The sequence below is a fragment of the Haliaeetus albicilla genome, chromosome 10 (genome assembly GCF_947461875.1).
Source record: "Haliaeetus albicilla chromosome 10, bHalAlb1.1, whole genome shotgun sequence".
NCBI classification, from domain to species: Eukaryota; Metazoa; Chordata; class Aves; order Accipitriformes; family Accipitridae; genus Haliaeetus; species Haliaeetus albicilla.
In genome coordinates this window covers 27,559,931-27,579,706 of record NC_091492.1, presented here as the reverse complement: position 1 = coordinate 27,579,706, position 19,776 = coordinate 27,559,931, and the positions used below count along the sequence as shown (strand labels likewise).

At 39.7% G+C, this 19,776-nt stretch overlaps 1 protein-coding gene across 3 annotated transcripts in view; it reads left to right on the top strand.

Annotated features, from left to right (window-relative positions):
• ZNRF3 (zinc and ring finger 3) overlaps positions 1–19,776 on the top strand; it is a 106,550-nt gene that overhangs the window by 58,501 nt on the left and 28,273 nt on the right. For all 3 annotated transcript variants that reach the window (XM_069794475.1, XM_069794474.1, XM_069794476.1), the window contains exon 2: positions 3,766–3,891. In XM_069794475.1, coding sequence (XP_069650576.1) covers positions 3,766–3,891 — 126 coding nt within the window. The remainder of the gene's footprint in view (positions 1–3,765; positions 3,892–19,776) is intronic.

The window sequence follows — 19,776 nt, the reverse complement described above, 5'->3', positions numbered from 1 at the left end:
GCGCCATTGACCGCAACTCTTTGAGTGTGACCATCCAGCCAATTCCTTATCCACCGAGTGGTCTACCTGTGAAATCCATCTCTCTCAAATTTAGAGACAAGGATGTCATGTGGGACAGTGTCAAATGCTATGCTCAAGTCCAGGTGGATGATGTCAGTTGCTCTTCCCTTATCCACCAATGCTGTAACCCCATCGTAGAAGGCCACCAAATTTGTCAGGCATGACTTGCCCTTAGTGAAGCTGTGTTGGCTGTCAGCAATCATCTCCTTATTTTCCATGTGCCTTATCCTAGTTTTGAGGAGGATCTGCTCCATGATCTTGCTGGGCACAGAGGTGAGACTGACTGGCCTGTAGTTCCCCATGTATTCCTTTTTTCCCCTTTTTAAAAATGGGGGTTATGTTTCCCCCATGTTATGTTTTCCCATCTTCCTCTCAGATTAGTTCTCATGTTTGTTTCTTCTGGTCATGCCTCTTCCTACAGGAAAGAGAATTTATTCTGGACAGTTTCACTCTTTCCATGAGCATTTAACCATGAAGCTCACCTGAGCCCTATAAACATTAGTTTGCTGATAACTACTTTGGAGTGCTAAATCCTGTGCCTTGCCCTTACCCTCCCCAATAGCATCAAGTTAATATTCCTATCATGGTTGAAAAGCTTCTTTTTTTTTTTTTCCCCCTATTTAGTAAAGTCTAAATTCATAAGGAATTGTTAGCTGTGGCACCCCAAAGGCCTAGCAAGGCTTTTTGTTTAAGTGATTTGTCAGTTCTTGATAGATGTATGGAGGTTATTTGAGTTTTGAGGGCTCTGCTGCTTCCAGGCCTATGATTTTTGTCTACTAAACTGTGGATAGATCCTTTTCCAGACCACCTAGCTTTGTGAAGAAGACAGGAGTGTTCAGAAATGCAACTTTGATTTTGCTAAATGCCTGGGTGCTCTGTACCACGTAGAATACATGCCCTGTGTGTGAAGGTGAGACGCTTGAGCTAGGGTATGCTTGAGCTAGGGTATGCCGAGTGCTTGACTGTTGCAAATTCCTTACTGTCTTGAAAACCCTTTTCAGAGGCCTTTAATATTCTACACTGCAAATATTTAACTATCTTTGGAATTGTGTGTAATTTGCAGCTTTTTTGCCTCTAAATAGGAAGGCTGTCTTCTCAGGTGTTTGGGGCATTGTTGTTGGAGACAGGGTGTCAGCCAGTATTGTCATTGAGAAGGGGACAAAATCACCAGTTTCTTTTTAAAGGTAAGGAAACACAGGCTTTGTAAAAGGAAGAGAAGAGTCTCTTTTAAGTTTGGGTTTATCCAGATTTCCAGGGACATAACTGCAGAATGTGCTTGTTGACTATGATCTAAAGGGCTATTCACACTTGGAAGCTGTTACAGAATAACAGTATTCTGGAGGAAAGTGGCTGCAAAAAGAATTTTCTATTCCTCTTGGCCTTCTTCCAAGATGTTTTCTGGACAGAAGTGGGTAGAGACGGTATTTTTTGTATGGCTGGGAAAAAAAGACCAAGACTTGCCATCTCATGACAGTGTATAGAAAGATCATGAGCTGTTCATATGCTGGTTTGTAACACTGTAATGCCTTATCCTGCCAGACAGAAAAAAAAGGACAGAAGTGTGGAAGTTTTCTTTTAATGATCAGGACTTTTTTGAGGTGATAGAGTTACAGAGTAAAATGTTCCTCCTCTGTTGGTTTACTGTTTGTCTGCTCTGTAACGCTAACCCACTTAAAATTTGTGCGGCTCTTTTTGAAGTTATTTTAAACCCTCAGCAATGTGTACAGATTTTGTAACCTTGGATAAAAGCACCTGAGTCGTGGTTTCAGTTTTGCCCTTTCAGGCATGTGGAAAGTGCCCCAGCACATTTCAAGTATTTTGAGCTAGAAACTTCTTAGATATGGGTTATGGTTTCAAAGCTCAATTGATACAGAGTACGTCAAGGGAATTACATCAAGGGAATACTTCTCTGTTTCTTTAGATATTTAATATAGATTAAAACTTTGAGTTTACTTAAAGGATCCCATGGACTCCTTTTGGGGTTAATTATGTTGGAATATATGGCCTGGCAATTTTGGAGAGAGCACTCTCTGGCTGACTCCCTTCTCTGTTTTTATGTCTGTGCTGAATAGTTTATCCATCAGATGCTGAATTTAAGGAGTGGTTCATCTTTCAGTGACAGTACCTGTCCCAAGCTTTTAAACAGAGTAAGCTGAACTGCTCATCCATGTGAGTCTGTAGACAGCTCAGTAGTGTGTAATGGTAACTCAACAAAAAAGAGGAAGGGTGAGTGAGGAGTTGGGGAGAGGATTCTACTCTTGTCTGCCTAGTATTGTGGTGGTTTGGTTTTTTTCTTAAAATACGGGTGGATTGGTGATGAATCTTGGAAAATAATGAGTAGGAAAACTTCTGTATTGTGTCAGAACACCATCATGTTTCCCATATTTCGCAGTAATCACTGAAGTTACTCAGAAAGTCAGGGCACCACAAGTTAATATAAATAGCTCTCCTTGTATTGAAACACTTGCAAAATGAAAGTCAAGGTACAAGACATGGGAGAAAGGACAAAATGACAAGCTGGTGATGCAGAAGAGATGGCAGGATTAGTGACCATTACATGGTGCTACTTTGCATGGATTAGTGAGAAGAATATATGTAAATTATTGAGCAGTATAATCTCCTCCCACTATAATCAGACACCAGGAAAACAAAATTGTCACAGTGTTGATACCAGTTTGTTGTTTTCTTCAGCTTATTTGGCAAAGGTGAGATTTAAGGAAAGGCATGAAGCTGAATAAAGTACAGACTTTTTTTGCAAAGAAGTTTTTCTGCATATATATTAAAGCCTGGGCAACTCTTAGGCAAGGGTGTGTGAAAAATCTGAGATTTTAATTGAGGGAAAAAGAGAACAAGGAGAACATGGTAAATATTGTAAGAAGTTAAATGTTTCACACCCTCGTTTATACACAAAGATATTATCCTAATGAAGGACAACAAAGTTGGAAAAGACAAAGAAAGTTAAAAAAATTGATGCATAGGAAGCTCCTTGCCATAGTAAAATTAGAGTAACTACATAGTGTTGGAAGGTGGAGGAAGAGATTAAATATCTGAAATTAAAGCAAATATGTATTATTGACTTGTGTAAGAAACATAAATATCTAAAAGGAGACTGAAGTTTCTCACTCCATGGTATCTCCCCCTCATTTGGGTTCAGAAAAAACTAGGGACTGTTCCACAACAGTTAGGAAGTTTCTTGTACCTTACTTTGAACTACATGATAGGCATGTTCCAAAGGATGACAGACAGTTAATATTGTGCAAATATTAAAAAAAAAAGTGCTAATGCCTCTCAAACATTGGTTCTGGATCTTATAACATGTAAAGCTTTTATGAGTGACTCTGCAAAATAGTTTCTATGATTTTTGTTGGTTTGCAAGGAAGGGTGGTTTGCAATATAAAGGGGAGCTTCGTATTGAATTATTTTATATCTGAGAAAAGGACTTATAATCACATTTAATTGTGAGCCTTAAATGATTTTTCATGAGCAAGATGACAGCGAGCTCACATAACATGCCAAGATTTTGTACTCCTAGCATGCTTCAGAAACGTACTGAATTCTTCATATATGCAGCCTTATGTTTTAGTTTTTCTGGTGTACCTTAGTAAATAAAAGTGTATTTGTTATAAATTAAGGTATTCAAAAGCAATCTGTATGTTTTTTGAATTCTACTGATTGGCTAAAGGTTTCTTTCTGATTCTATTTCAGATGCATCCACTCGGACTATGTAATAGCAATGATGAGGAAGACCTATATGAATATGGCTGGGTAGGAGTGGTAAAACTGGAACAGCCAGAGTTGGAGCCTAAGCCATGCCTTACAGTCCTAGGAAAGGTAAGGGGGTAGATTGGGGTAAATGTTACATGTAACTGTTTCTCAAAAGGGTTAGTTCCTTTTTGAGAAAAATCAGCAAGAAATAAAACAAGAGAAAACTCACTTTACTCCACGAAATATTCCCGTTTTGCCTATTTTCACACTAGATGCTTCAGGGAAAGATAACGTCATAACTCAGTTGATAGAGATGGTGATGTGGAGCTGAGTGCACACATTCCCTTTTTGAACTCTGTAGGAACCTAACAAAGACCTCTGCAAAAATGGCTGTTTAGCAGAAGCAGTATTGGAGTAGAAATAGGGTGAACTGCAAGTGTGATGCTAACTCGATCAAAGGAAGCTTCTTATCAAAAGCAGTCAAAATTAAAGCATTTTATTGGTTTTCCTTAGGTACAGTTTTTTCAGAAGACATACATTAATTTCCTTTTTGGGGGTAAGAGGAGTCTTCAACCCTAGAAGATATTTCTTTGCTTTAATTGCAGGATAGATATCTCTAGTAAGAAGTGAATCTTACTGGTCAAAGAAATAAAAATTTTAATCTTGCTGGTATCTCTCTGTGGAATACAGCCTCTGGAATCTAAATTCCTTGCAAAACATCTCCCTTTGTTTTAGGGGGTGAAATCAGTAAGATACCATTACTGCTGCTGGATATGTTAAAAAGGAAAGCATAAACCTGTCATTTTTTTGTTCTCAGCGTAGAATGTTTGAGGATTGAGGTTATTATATGTTGACATTTGAAGTCTAGAGTAGTTGGAAGTGTGTGAAAGAGTGCAGGCCACAAGTTCTTCCAGTAACTGAGTGGTTGAAAACGCAAAAAATCTCTGGGGTTCATCCTAAAATCCAGCTGGCTCAAGTTCCTCAGTCTTCGGTAGTATAGTGTTGGTGACTTCAGGTGAGCAGTGAAAATGTAGTATATCAAGCAGAAAATAAAATCCTAGGTTGACGTTTTATAGGTAAAACTTGTCTCTGTATATTTATAAACAAAACTTCTAAACCCCCCACATTTCAAAGGAAATGGGAAACGATCTGCTTGTCTAAAATTTGCTGCAGGTTTAGCTTGTGTACGTGATGAGAAACATCTCTTTAAGAAGTGACTACCCTTTCTATTGAATTTCGGCTTAATACATTTTTTTTCCTAACTTGGAATAGTGTTTTTGTATCACAGAAGTTCCAGCTGATGCTTCTTTGCTCTTAGGAGGATAAAATCTGAGGATAAGGTCTCGTGAGGATGGAAATTAGAGAAGACTGGGTACTGAAAGATGCATAGTAGTCCATAATTAAACTCCAGGAGTAAGCCGAGTCTTGGGGAAAGCCATTTAAGGAAGGAATCTGTTCATTCCCTCCTGTCAGGCTCTTGAAAAGCATATGAGGAAGTAGGTGGGCAAAATGGATGAAGAAAGTGGAAACCACAGATATCCTGTAGAAACAATGCTATAAATATTTTCTGACATAGTGGCATTGCTTGCCTGACCCACTGCTATGTACCCAAATCCCGCCATGTCCTTTATGTTCCCCATGTCCCCAAAGCCACACTGATCTCTAGAATGAGGACACCTCAGTATCTGCTGATCCTAGCTTCCTGAAGCTTGGCCTGCTGAACAGCAGACCCTGGCTTTGCTTCGGGAGCTCTGTAGCATCTACTATGATGCATAGTGATAGTGATGTGAGTCCTGCACAGGGTGCGTCCAGGGAGTTTGGGCACCATGTTTCCTGTGTTTCCAGTTTAAGTGCAGTAATCTTAACAGGTGAAAAAAGAGTGGCCAAGGTTCTAGGCAATACTTGCTTCTCAGTAACTGTAATGCAGCTCCTTGTTCTGTATTTTCATGTTGTCATTTATCCTTCTCTTGCTGAAATATTTGTTCCCTATTTCATGCTTGCTGCTGTAGTTTCTTCTCTCCATCTTTTCTCTGCAACCCTTCTGCTCAGTCCCCCCCATGCTCAAGTTATGTCCTGAGTTAGAAGGATTTCTCAGAATTCTTTAAATATTGTTGAGTGCAGATAGCAGCAGGAGCATCAGCCATGAGCTTCTTGCAGGTCTGTCAATTAAGTCAGCCTGGTTATCTTACCAGTGGGAACAAATTGCATTGTGATTGTCTGGATCTCTGAAAAGTTCAGTTTCCGTGCAATTTGGTGCATATGGCTACATGAGAATTCAGTTTGGCCTCTAAACTGTTTTGCCTGAGTAAGTATCAAACCTGCTGCATGTGTCTAGGTGTCCTCTTCTGGTTGTTTTTAGGATTTGTCAGCTGTTTGACTTAAAAGAGAACATGAAAGGGAAGGGAGAGAGGGAGAGGGAGAGGAGGACAAGGGAGGGGAGAGGAGAGAGGGCAAGGGAGGGGAGAGGAAAAATGGAATCAAAAGGAAAAAGGAAAGGCAAGGCAAGGAAAGGAGAAAGGCAAGGAAAGGGGAAAGGAAAATAAAATAAAGTGGGGGAGGTGAACAGAAAAGGGGAGTGGAACTTCTTCCATTTAGAAAAGGAGAAAGAAATCAAGGAGTACAAGCCTACTGTTCCTCATTTAGTTTGATTTATCCTGCCCCCAAGGTGACTTGTCCTGCACTGTTTGACTTTCCAGACAAATACTGTGTTTGCCTTTCAGTAGAGTTGTGGTAAGCTCTTGCTTTTCCAAAATTCTGTGAAGTAGGCCTGCCCAACTGCAACATCTGTTGTGAAGATAACGTGGATGTTACAAGATGCAGGGCTGATGCAACATTTCAGAAACGTACTGGATTCTTGGATATATGAAGTGTTGCATTTCAGCTTCTCTGGTGTTGCTGATATCCAGATATTAAGCAAGTGAGATAAATGGCAAAGCAACCCCTTGTTACACACACATCTGCATGAATGACTCAGGTGGGTAACAGTAAGACTTCATTGAATGTGAATATTGTTACCTCCTTAAGAGATGTAGTAGAGTGCATAAAATTGAGTATATAAGGCATTTGAACTTCTAGACCACAGGAATTCTGCTTTGTCTAGTGAAGTCTGACTGTGTGATCAATTATACTGCCTGCTGGAAGCAGATATATCTCCCCTTTTCAGTTCTTGTTTATTTCCTAATGCTGGAATTGCCATTGGGATCTTCTAGTACCTATTCTTAGATCTTAATTCCATTAGAAGCCATTCTGTGAAATGAAAGCCAAATCTTGTATGTTGGGAAAGTGATGTGGTTGGATCAATTTGACCTATTGATTTGATAGTAGGAATAAAGTTGGTGCCAGGAAGGTGAGAGAAGTTAAGGACTTGCTTTCTTTTAAAACTGTCATGGGCATAATTGAAAATCTGCCTCAACAATTTAGGGTAAAATAAAACTGCCAGGGCAGTTGTCTGCGTATACAATTCCCTGTCCAGTTTGTGGCACATGTGTGCAATTCTCTTTCATTTGGACACTCTTCACTAAGAAAGCTAGTTTGGATATCCTCATCTTTGCTGTGAACTAAGAGGATGTGCATGGAGAGTTATCCTGGCTCAGCTGACAATTACTTTGCCTATCTTACATACATAAGGAATGGATAACCTTGTCAGTTTAAGCCTATCATAAATGAATGTGTTTAAAAGTTCAGACTAACTCAAAAGGTAAAAGAATTTGCAAGTCCTGTGTTAAGGGAGCCAATTTAAACTCGTTTCACTAAAACTGGTAAACGCTTGTTTTGAGCAATATAGTAGTAGCAGCAAAAAGGTTAATGCTTGTGTCTGTGTGGTGGAATGCATGCATATATGAAGGAATAAATTATGAGGTTTTGTTTCATTTAATAGTAAAGGAAAAGAAAAAAAATAGAGATGATATTGTGGAAAGTTTGGAATATTGTGAAGTAGAATGTAGAGACTACTTAAAAGCAGTTTGTAGAGCTAAATTCCATGACACAGAAATCTGGTACAAAGATGTATGTTTTTATTCTTATTGTTGATTTTGGTTGTTGTGGTCTTTTTTGATTTGGGGTGTTTTGGGTTTGGGGTTTTTTTTTTGGTTTGGTTTGGGGTTTTTTGTTTTGTTTTTTGTAAAACCCTGGTCTGTGTTTTTGGAAGTTTCAGTCCACTTGTTTATCCATGTGCTAAATGGGATTGGTAGCTGTACAGAATTTAATGTGTCTGTTTCCATATAGATTTAATTGCTCATCCTTCTTAGTCAGATTTATATTGTGTGATGGAAATGAAAGATTTTTAAAAAATTTATCTCCTGTTAGAGCGTCTGTGAAAACTGGACCCTGATTGGGAAAGGGGTGTGTGTGGCAGCTGTGATTTAACATTGCCTTTGATCACAGTGCAGCCCTGTTTGAGGCAATGCTGCATGCAGGCAAAGCAAAGGCCTGGGTTTTACTGATCTCATGAGCTCCTGAATAGGGCTAGAAGGGGAATGACAGAGGAAGAAGAAAGCTTTGGAAATGAAAAGGAAACCCCGTGAACCCGACCAGCATTATTGGCTGGATTTGCCTACCAGGGAGCCGCTCAGTTTCTGCCAGGCTAATTCTGCTCCAACTTCTCTCCCCTACACCCCCGACCCCACCTCCCCCTCTCTCTTTCCTTCTTTCAGACTTTTTTTGTTTTTGAGGCATGGCTGCAGTAACTTGGTTCTCAGGCTGGGAACCCACTGAGCTGTTGCCATGGTCACTGGGAAGCTCTTCGCACCATGTGCTTCAAAGGGAACCTTTCCCCTCCTGGAATTCCTGCCTCCTCTGCCTACAGCACAATCAGGCTCCTTCTCCTTTGCCTGCCAGAGCACGTGCTCCGCCAGGGCAGCTTTGCTCTGGAGGAAGGGAAAAGCAGTGTTCCCTACAATACCTGTTGCGTGCCCGCATCCACTCTATTGTGATGGCAGTACCTGTGTGTGTCCCGCACATTCCAATACGCGGCCCTGCTGTTCTTCCCCCGCCCCAGTCATTTTTGAAGAAAATGACATCTGTCAAGACAGTGAAATACAACCCAGCAACGCGATTGTTTTTTTTTATTTCAGTACAGGATAGCTAGTGAGAAAATACCGAAGATTTGCTTAGAAGTCATACTTCTTCCCTTTCTGCAGGCTTGAAAGTCCACGGGGAAGGATTTTGTTCTGTTTCTCTTCCAGGGACTGCTGAAGGGACTCTTCTTCTGTATTAATAGGATGTGTATATTTGAGGATGTGCATCTGAGTAGAACCTAACAAAGAGAGGATGTCTCTGCTACTACAGCTTCCTGTTTTCTTCAGATCAAAGGCGTCTGTAATATGAGGAAATTCCTAACAGTTCTTCCAGTATCCATTCACTTCTTTTCTCTCTTTTAAGAGTTTATTTACAAAAACATTTACACAAATACTAACTAGAAGAATCTCTTGTTTTGCCACATCATCATTATGATTATACTACTTAGGTTGGGGCCAAAATCATAATAACTTCAGTTTGCATTAAATAGTCTAACTGTGATTCCTAATCTTTTATCTAACAATTTAGTTTAAATATAAAGATTCTTATAAGGTAGTCAAACAAAAAATCATGGGGCTATGTTGGTAGTTTAGTTCCTGAATAAAGAGTGATCTGTTCTAAGACTTGAGGAACAAGATGGCCTGTGGGGAGTCAATTTTAATCCTTTTATTTTTGGAGTTACTGAAAGTAATAAAAAAAGAAAGGCAAATCAAACAAATTGATTTACACCTTAATATTAATAGCCTAAATTAAGCATACAGTTAATATGTGCAAATTAGAATTGCAGTGACTATATAAGCATACCTTTTGTTTCTTAATAACATTAATAGTTTTATATGCAGTTTGGATAGTTTTCTGTAGAAATTGATTCCGTGCAGTTGTAGAAATGCATATGGAATTTAGGCAAATGCTCCTCCATGCTAAACTTATTCAGAAATTAGGACTGAACTATGCAGTAGATTAAGATCTAAAATTAATGAGAGACATGTCTAAAACCATTGATCAATGTTTCCAAAACTTTTCTTGTTCAGATACTTCCAACTGGTAGTGACAGCTGCAGTAACCCACACTATGGCGGGTCTTGTGCCACATGCAGTAGAAGATACTGTCACTTTAGGAAAACTTCTTACATCCATTGAAGTAGTTGACATTCCACTTGTGGTATCTATTCCACAACTGGGGACCTTTGCTGCCTTCCGTTTGTCAGCCCATGTTTCTTCATAAACAGCATCTAAAAAGCATTTGGAATTAATTTTGAGGCAGTAGTCTCAAAATTTATGGCAAAATTTAATTGGTATGGCTGAAAAGTAATAGTATGGGTGACTTTTAAGCTGGTTGGTTTGTTTGTTGGTTGGTTTCTTTGTTTGTTTCTCTGTGTGGCTACATGAAGGTTTGTGTTGGCAGTGTAATGTCCGGTGGAGGTAGGAACAAGTAAGAGGATGAGGGTAAAGGGACTGCTCTTTCTGATGGCACTGCTAGCCTAAATGCATGTCAAACTACAGATTGAGAAAAGTTGTTCAGCAGTAGAAACTTAATACTGGTTGTTTTGCACTCTCAGGCATTCTGTGTTAAGAAGGAAGTTGTTATGAAGCAGAAGAGAAGTTTCTTGAATCAGACTAGACTCTTTTTGCTGTGGACTAGTTGTTAGATCTACTTTGCATATGCCAAACATGCCAAAACTCTGACTAAAACACAAACTACGTTGTTTATCAATTCCATTGTTTTGTAATGAAAAAAAGAGTATGCGTTTTGAGGGGGGGAAATAGCATCCTGGCCAGTGCTAAAGACTCTGACCTTCCGAATCAGTCATGTTCTTTAATAGTCTCCGTTAACTTTGCATTTAAAATTTTCATTTCCATGGTCTGTTGTCCTAGCACTGCCTAAAATTAGAGTTAACTGTGAAAAGAAGTAGTAGATATAATTGTAACCCCTGCCATGCATGGTTTTTTCTTACTGTATTTGTTCTAAAGAATGAATGTATTAAGAAACAGAGAGAACTACCATTTTCCTGAAACGCCAGAGAAAAACATAAGTGCTGTAATATCATACTGATCATTTCTTGTTATTCCCCACTTCATTATCATTTATAATGCCCAGGACACCTGAAATATTATCATCCATTTTAAACAACCATAAAACATCTTTAAAAAATGATACTTGAAGTGATACTGCTACTTGTGCAAATATTTCTGGTGTCATTTATCTTTTGACATTCTTGTTTCTTACTTCCCCAGTGTTAGCAATGTGGTCAGACCTCTACAGCATATAGATATAATGATTTCTGGAGTTCTAAAAAAATTACATAGATGAGGTCAGAAGAGGGGATAATAATGGTTTTTCAGGAAGAAGCTGGACTTTCATAATGACAGACAGAAATAGTCAGTTCTCATAATCTTCCTGATAGGGACAACTGTGTATTTTTGAACACCACCACCAAAAAAAATCACATAAAGAAAAATGCTTTTGCCAAAAGCTCGGTGTATTTCTGCTTCCCATCTCCTTGCCTCTTCTTCCATCCCCCATAGACCGTACTCTAACAACAAGCCTATTTTAACAAATTTAAAAAGGAATTTGTGTTGTGTATGGATCATACAGTGAAAGATGTAAAAGGAAAGACAAGAGCTGGGTCAAAGCCAAAGAGGGGAGTGCTCAAAGGAATGGGCAAACAAGGGCTAATCAGGTTATGCAGTTCAGAAGTAGATCTATGAGGGTTTAATTTATGGGTGGTGGTGGGCCCTTTCCATTGGTAACTAGTGCCAGCAACCTGTTATTGTATTATTTTATTAACTTGCTTTTTGTGTTCACTGTCCAGTTATGAAAAGCAACAGCTATTCATGAAGAAAGGCCATCTCTTATGTTTCTCCCTCTGGCACTCGTTAGATTTGCTATTGTTGGATTGTTTACTTTAAATAAATGTCCACTTTTAGAGTTGAGTCCTTAGCAGTCCCCACCGCCATCTTCACTCCTTTCCAACCAACTGTGGAACACAGCTGCTTCTCCCTTAAGCTAAAGAAGCAGCTGTTGTTGTACAACATGTGTTACTGGAGTCTTTGCTCAGTCAGAACTCCCAGTGAAATTTATGGAAGTCCAGGCTGAGTAAAGACTAAGGAACAACTTTTTAAGATATGCCAATAATAATAATAATAATAATAATAATAATAATAACAATAATAATAATATGTAAATGTTTTACGTCTCCTAAGTTTTTGGACCCTCATGATTCTGTGTGCCTTGTGAGCCTCTCAAACATTGAGAGATATTTTTATTTTACATGAAGAATCTACCTATTTCTCTAACAGGAGAAATGCACAATGGCAGACATATTAGAAGAACCGCAGAAATGGAGTTTGAAGCAGAAAAGTGAGTGGGCAAGTAAGTGCAGCTATGTTGGAGTACAGAAATGAGCATAAAAGAAGGCTGGCAAGCAGAATCAGATAAATGGATCAGAAAGTGAAGAAAATAAGGAGCAGATATGGAGGCAGGGAATGGAGTTATTTAGGACTTCACAGATGAGTGACACGCCTAATTTTGGTGCCCTAAGAGACAGAAGGCTTTGAAAGAAATTGGAGAACTGGGGAATGTAACCAGAGCTGCATCAGAGGGACTTCAATATTCAGAGTAAAAGATGGGCAGATACAATTGGCAGTGGTAGAAAATAGTGGATCATAAGAAATTGCAGACATAAAGTAGGACTGTTTTGCAATGATTTTCACAGGATTGAAAGGGAGAAAAGAGAAAATATAACACAAATTGTGCTTCATATCCTACTCCTTTGAGATAATTTGCCAGAAGTTGTTTTTCTGCTCTAAACATTTTGTCTTCATGATGGGCAGGTGGATATTATCTAGAGGTGCCTGTTTGAATGGCATGATGATTTAATGTTTGTACTACGTTCAACGAATCAACTCCAAATGAAGCAAGTGATCATACTGTGAACTCAGAATAAGTATGAAGTGGGCTTTATGGTCAACGTAGGGAGCACTAACCGAGCCATTTGCAATTCTAGCAGGTTATTTCTTGAAGATTAGAGCTGGACATATTTGTGGTATGAATTCTCTAGACAGATTAGGTATATATTATCAACATTTGCATAGCTGTTGCCTTAGAATTGCTCAATATGGATATGAAACTCTCACCAAAACTATTAAAAATACCAAAAGCATGTATGTATTCTAGTGCATTAGTGTCTCAGTTGTTGGCCCATTGGTGTTTTGTTCAATTGGTAAGCCAAGAGAATACATGACAGAAGTTTAATTTTTCAAAATGCTCAAAGAACTTAGTCAGCTTTGGGTAGGAAAAAAGATGGGCCTTAGCCCCAAGGATCCAAATAGTGAGCTTTTAAGAGGTGGAGGGGGAAGGCATTTGCGAAGAGTACAGAATGCATAGACTCTTAAGTCCATGAACAGTGTTGAAACTCCCAGAGGGTCCCTTCAGCTGACTGTAAGGGACTAATGAGCCAGCCTGGCTGTTTATGGGCTGTGGTTAACCTCTTGCAAGTTAGGATTTCCTGTCGCCAGCAATGAGCTGTGACCGCCAGCACCACAGTGTTAATGATGAGGTAGGGGCTGATGAATGGCTGGACTCCAGACAGCAGCCTTCACTGGCAAAGAATCAAGTGGCTAGAGGGGGAGAAACATTGATGTCTACAAGAGAAATAATGCAAACTCCAGAACCTATAATTCCCATGTTTAAAAAAAGAAAGGGAGAAAGAAACTGGGGACAAATTCAAACCAAGTGAAGCTTTTATCTCTGCATTCTGAATAGAAAGATTGTTCTTCAGCAAAACTGGCTGCAAAAAGCCAGGCCAGTTAAAACAATATGCAGGCTGCTTGCCTCCAAGTAACCAGAAATTGTTGGCTCAGAGTAGCCTGCTCTGAGGAGCCAACCTGCTGGGAGACGTTATCCAAGCAACAGCCTGAATGTAATTCCTCCCGCTGTGGAATGGCTCTTTGGCAAATGAAGACCCTAATTAGAGATGGAAGGGTTTCTATTTTGTTTTTCTTTAATCCTTACCCTGAGGCCTCTGCAATACAGCCATGTCTCTGCTTGTGTGGAGAGAAGTTTCCAGTTTCCCTTTGTAACAAAAATCCTCCACCTTTTTTATTCTTTTTTCCCCCTTCTTTTTATTTTATTTTTTTTTTAATCAACAAACTAACAACAAGGGCCCACCACAGTTTGGGACCTTGAAACTAATCTAATCCAAAACCAAGAATCGCTGTCACTGTTTGAAAGAAAGTCCATGTCATCTTATATTAGCCAGCCCATGGAAAGTTGCTAGATAAACTGGAATACAGGCCCACCATGCATCTTTTTACTACTGAACCTATTACCCAAGACGATTCTTCTAGTAGAGAGGGAGAGGGAGCATCTCACTGAATCAGTAGTGTTCTACTGGATACCAGGGGAATTTTACATGGCTTTGCTGAGATTGAAGTCCCTAACTGGGAGTTACATGCACATTCTGTAGTCTTGGATGCAGATGCTCATCCCCGACTTTTGAGGACAGAACCTCCAGGGGAATGCGCTACAGCATTTTAACCTTAATATGTGTAGAAGTGAAAATACATTTGCTGCTTGACAACTCACCTTGGTATATATGATGTCTGTCTGAACATACTCTCACAGACCGCATGCAGGCATTTAAAAACCCTGCGAAGAGCACTGCATTTTCTGTCACTATTGAGCCTTGGATCTACTGTTTCATCACCTCAGATGATGATTGTGTTTCTCTAAAATGTCCTTGTTTACAGTAGATATCAACCTATGGATGAAGGCCAGCTACTTGAGGATGAGACTAAGCAAGACAGATGATACTAAGCAGAAGACACTGTGAATTCCTATCAGTTTCTTACGTTTGAAAATAGATATATACCCAAAATTGGCCCACATCACTCCTAATTTTTCATGCTTAGTTATGCTTGCTTTCATTTCTTCTCAGCACTTTTGGTGGGCTGTGGTCATATTCATATCTTGTCTTACCATCCAGGTAGAGGATAGCAGTATGATATTAATGGGCTGAAACTCTTCAGCCTTTTGAATAATTTTTGGTTAATTTAGATGTGTCAGTATATCTTGGATAGTCTACTGTAAATGCCTCAGACCTCTTCTATACTCTTTACATAATTTCACACGGGCTGAATCTGTTTGAAATTTCTCCTCTTTTCTAAAATATTTAAATATTTACCTAAAGCATTGGCTTGGGAACCATGGCCCAAAACTGTTGTTTTGTTGAAAAGAACTTTCTGCAATAAGGTGAGGCTTATTTCTCGGCAGGATTGAACTTCCCCATTGAATTGACTGAGATTGGATGGAATTCCTGCACGACTTAAAATTTTTGAAAGTTTTGCCATCTCCTGTTCTACATGCAAGACATAATTCTTATAATTGTTTTTCTTTTTAATGTATATACATACCAATTTATAATTTTAAGGCAGTATTCTATTAGAGCACATGCCTTGTGTATCTGAGATAGGAGGAACTTTGGTACATTCTCACTATTTACACAGCTCAGGTACTATAGGGATAGCTGCATACAGTGGTCTAGGTTAATAGTTCCTTTAATTCACAACTTCCCCAACACTTTCCCATATCTCCTTTTTTTATTGACTTCTCTCAGCACCACAGCATCCTTTTACGTATGTTTACATAATTATCTTAGGTCTAGTTTGCTGTTTCTAGTTCATCTACTTTCAGTACACCATCAATGCAAAGATCAAGTTAAGAATTATCTGGGTTGGCTGTAGTGGTATTTTATAGTATATGATCCTTTTGTACGTAATTTCCAAAATATACTCATCTTGTGACTGTTATATTTTGGAGGTAACTGTATATAGGAATTCTGTTGCCCTGAAAAAGTTTGGAGGGTTATAAAATTTACGGTTGGACTCGATGATCTTTAAGGTCTTTTCCAGCTTAAATGATTCTATGATTCTAAAATGTAGCAGCATTTCTGTGTAACACCATCGATTGTCATAAATGTATCCACCCACTTCTTGCTGAGTGTGCTAGGTTCTCTGTGAGTATGTTACCTAGTTCAAGACCTCAGTCCCCTCCTTTGTTCTCTTCCAGTGCTAACCCTTCTCACGGTGACTGTGACTTCTCATAGCAACAAGACTGCTGGCCCACAGAATGGTCTGTGATAGCAGAGGGCAGGTTTTGGGGAATGGAGCCCTATGACTCTGAAATGTACCCCAAGAGACTTGTAACCAGCAGCCTTTGCTGTGTTCAGGATTAAATAAATGTCTTTTTCATGTTGTTTTTACTTAGTCTAGACTCAGAACTGATCACAAAGTTTCTCTGTAATGCCAGAAAAAAGAGATAGTTTTAGTTTTTTCTTCCTTATTTTAACTATCTGAGAGCATGTCAGTACTGAGTGGTATGGATCCCATTGGTATATATTGTTGATGTGATTATGTACTGCGTGAGGGGATATTTTTCTTAAACTAGAAGTACATAGTTTTAAAAATTTTTTGCAGAGAAGTACATTGATTTTTAATTGTGATTATATTTTTTAAATTTAAAAATACTGCTTTGCACTTTCTATTTCTGTATTTCTTAATTGATAAAGCAACTGTCGTAATGCCGTATAATGCAGTATCTATAGGGTACATGTATAAAACATATCCCAAAGTGCCAGAGAAGTTGAGTTGAGCGTTCCAGTCAGGAAGGGGTTTTATGCTTGTGTGATACTCAGGGATTTGACTATCTTGTTGTGATATTCTGCCTTTGCTGTCAGACAGAAACCTTTTTCATTATCTCAGAAAAGGTTTGAAATGGCATCCTGCTTATGCTTGGCTTAACTTAGTTTCTGGAATTACTGGGGAATTGTATATTAACAGGGCTGAAGCATCAGTTGGTTAATTTGTAATTTCTGCTGTTTGCAAAGTAAATTATGTCCTTTTCTCCTTCCTCCTCTGCCCTGCAGAATTGGCCTGTGGCCTGGCTTTCTAGCTCCAGTGGTGGTTCAAGGGGCAAGGTATTTTTGGTGACTGACAGAGCTGATGGCAGTGTAGGAGAGAGACAGGGGATGCCTGTATTGTTCAGATATTGTTGTCTGTATTCTCTGTAGCTCTGAGAGAAAAAAGAGGTTTCACAGTTTGACAATTGTAATGAAAGGGTGTATTTGACATAATGCTGTGGGGTTTGTGCAGGATTGTCAATGGTAAACAGAGTGCAGCAGACTGTTTCACTGGAGTGTCTTTGCCTGTGGCTGATGTTTCATCCTTTTGCAAGTACAATTGTGAGTCTGTGCTAGAAATGGATTTTATTCTGCTAATGAGATAACATTATTTTTTTTCTTTTCCCCAATAGTAGCTGCTGCTAACTGAATATATTACAGGCAGTCAGATGTCAACAGAAAACACACATCCTCGCTTACTTTAGGAGATAGTGTTCCAGTTGTATTTTCAAAATCATCTGAATAGTAATATCCACTGTAGCTGACGTTTTAGCAGCCAATATAGTGGTGTTCTTAAACATACTGACAGATTTTGCTGAGCTTTTTTGTTTTTTTTTTTTCCTCCTCTTTAATGAGATGTCTCTTTTGTGCCCAATTATGGGGAGGAGCATCTAAAGTATTCCAGTGAACAGTACTTTCCTTTTACAGTAGTAAATATAGTGCTGTAAAGCCTGCTGTGCTGTCAGAAGGAATCAAGGTGGAAAGAACTTTCTGAAATCCATGTGTCTTGGTCCTGATAGGAGATTACACTTGGCTTGAAGAGAGAACCTTTATCACAAGCAGAAGTCACAATCATATCAAAAAACAGGTTTGGATTTTATTGCCTAGCTTATACGATGCCATTTCTGTCATATTGAAAATCTAATGCTGCCATCCATGGAATGGGGGTGCGGTTCATACCCACTGCCCAGTTTAATAGGGTCCTTTAAGGTAAGGTGTCATTCTTTCTTCTTCAGAAGTTAAGAGGTTTGAGAGCATCAAGGTCAGAACGCCATTCAGCTGACTGAAGTGGCAAACTGGCGGTGGCATCATCTGCTTGTCCAGATCTGCAGATTCATCATGCATTTTATGTAAGACCCAGTGGTCTCTTTCTCATTGTCATGATTTAAACCCAGACAGCAACTAAGCACCATGTGGGCGCTCACTCATTCCTCCCCCTGCAGTGGGATGGGGAGGAGAATTGGAAGAAAAAGGTAAAACCTCATGGGTTGAGATAAGGACAGTTTAATAGGACAACACAAAGAGAGAAGAAGTAATAATAACAATAATACTAATATAAGAATGTATAAAGTGAGTGATGCACAATGCAGTTGCTCACCACCTGGAACCCAATGCTCAGCCTGTTCCCGAGCTGCAATCCCTCCTCCCCCCAGTCAGCTCCCCCAGTTATATATTGAGCATGACATCATATGGTATCAAATATCCTCTTGGCTAGCTCGGGTCATCTGTCCTGGCTGTGCCTCCTCTCATCTTCTTGTGAAAATTAACTCTATCCCAGCCTAACCAAGGACACTATCCACCCCTTATTCTATACCATCTACATTATGGCCAGGTCTTACACTTTCCAATTAATCACTACCACTTTCCCTGTCTTTGAGATATATATATATATACACACACACACACACAGAGATATCATTCCCTTAGTCTGTTGGCGATCCCTCTACTGTGTCCATCGAGTTCATTTAATCCATGACTTTGGGGCTCCATCTGTTGTAACAGTCTGTCAGGGCAGGAGAGATGGTGTGTGATGGTGGATTGTTGCATGCTGCATCTGGAGGTCACGGCTGGTATTTTTGATGTGGCCCACATCCACGGTCTCCAGATTGAAGATGTTAATCTTGAGGAAGTTGCTGGGCACCAGTTGCTAAAGCCAGTTGAAGTTCTATCACCGCTGCACTTTGCTTAGTTTCATCAAAGTCCATCCTTCAGTGATTTGGATGATTCTTAATGTAATACCATTGATATGGCATATAGCAACTCTAGTAGTGACGACATACAGTGGAAGGGTTATTTAGCAATTAACATCATACAATTTAATTCACTGGCTATTCTCACCCAAAATCAAATCCGTTTGAAGTACACATCAAACTTCCCCATCCTTACGCATCACCCACCAAGTGCACCCAAGTCCTTGAGCAAAAGCAATCCTGCGGATAGGTTTGCCTTTGCCCGAGGTGGGAGTAACCCAGACTGTCTTCCCTAACATGTTCTTCATGTGCACTATGGGGACTTTATCCCTTTCTACAGTATGTAAAAGTTTTGTTTGGGCAGGGCCAGCTCAGCTGGTAGATCCTCTAGTGTTAACTAATCAGGTGGCTTTTGCTAAACATAGAATCATAGAATCATTTAGGTTGGAAAAGACCTTCAAGATCATCGAGTCCAACCATCAACGACGCCCACTAAATACATGTATCCCAGTATTTGAAGGTCCCATCCCCCATTGCTCTCAGTGTAGTTTTTAGCAGTCCATTGTATCGTTTGATTTTCCCAGAGGCTGGTACGTGATAGGGGATGTGACACACCCACTCAGTGCTGTGCGCTTTGGCCCAGGTGTCTATGAGGTTGTTTCGGAAATGAGTCCCGTTGTCTGACTCAATTCTTTCTGGGGTGCCATGTCACCACAAGACTTGCTTTTCAAGGCCCAGGATAGTGTTCCAGGTGGTGGCATGGAGCATAGGATGTGTTTCCAGCCGCCTTGTGGTTGCTTCCACCATTGTAAGCACATGGCACTTGCCTTGGTTGGTTTGTGGGAGTATGATATAGTCGATCTGCTAGACCTCCTCATCTTTATAGTTCAGCCATCATCCTCCATGCCACAGGGGCTTTAACCGCTTGGCATGCTTGGTGGCAGCACACGTTTCACATTCACGGATAACCTGTGCAATAACGTCCATGGTGAAGTCCAACCCTCAGTCGTGAGCCTGTCTATATGTTGTATCTCTTCCCTGATGGCCTGAGGTGTCATGGGCCCACTGAGCTATAAATAATTCACCCTTATGTTGCCAGTCCAAATCCACCTGAGCCACTTCAGTCTT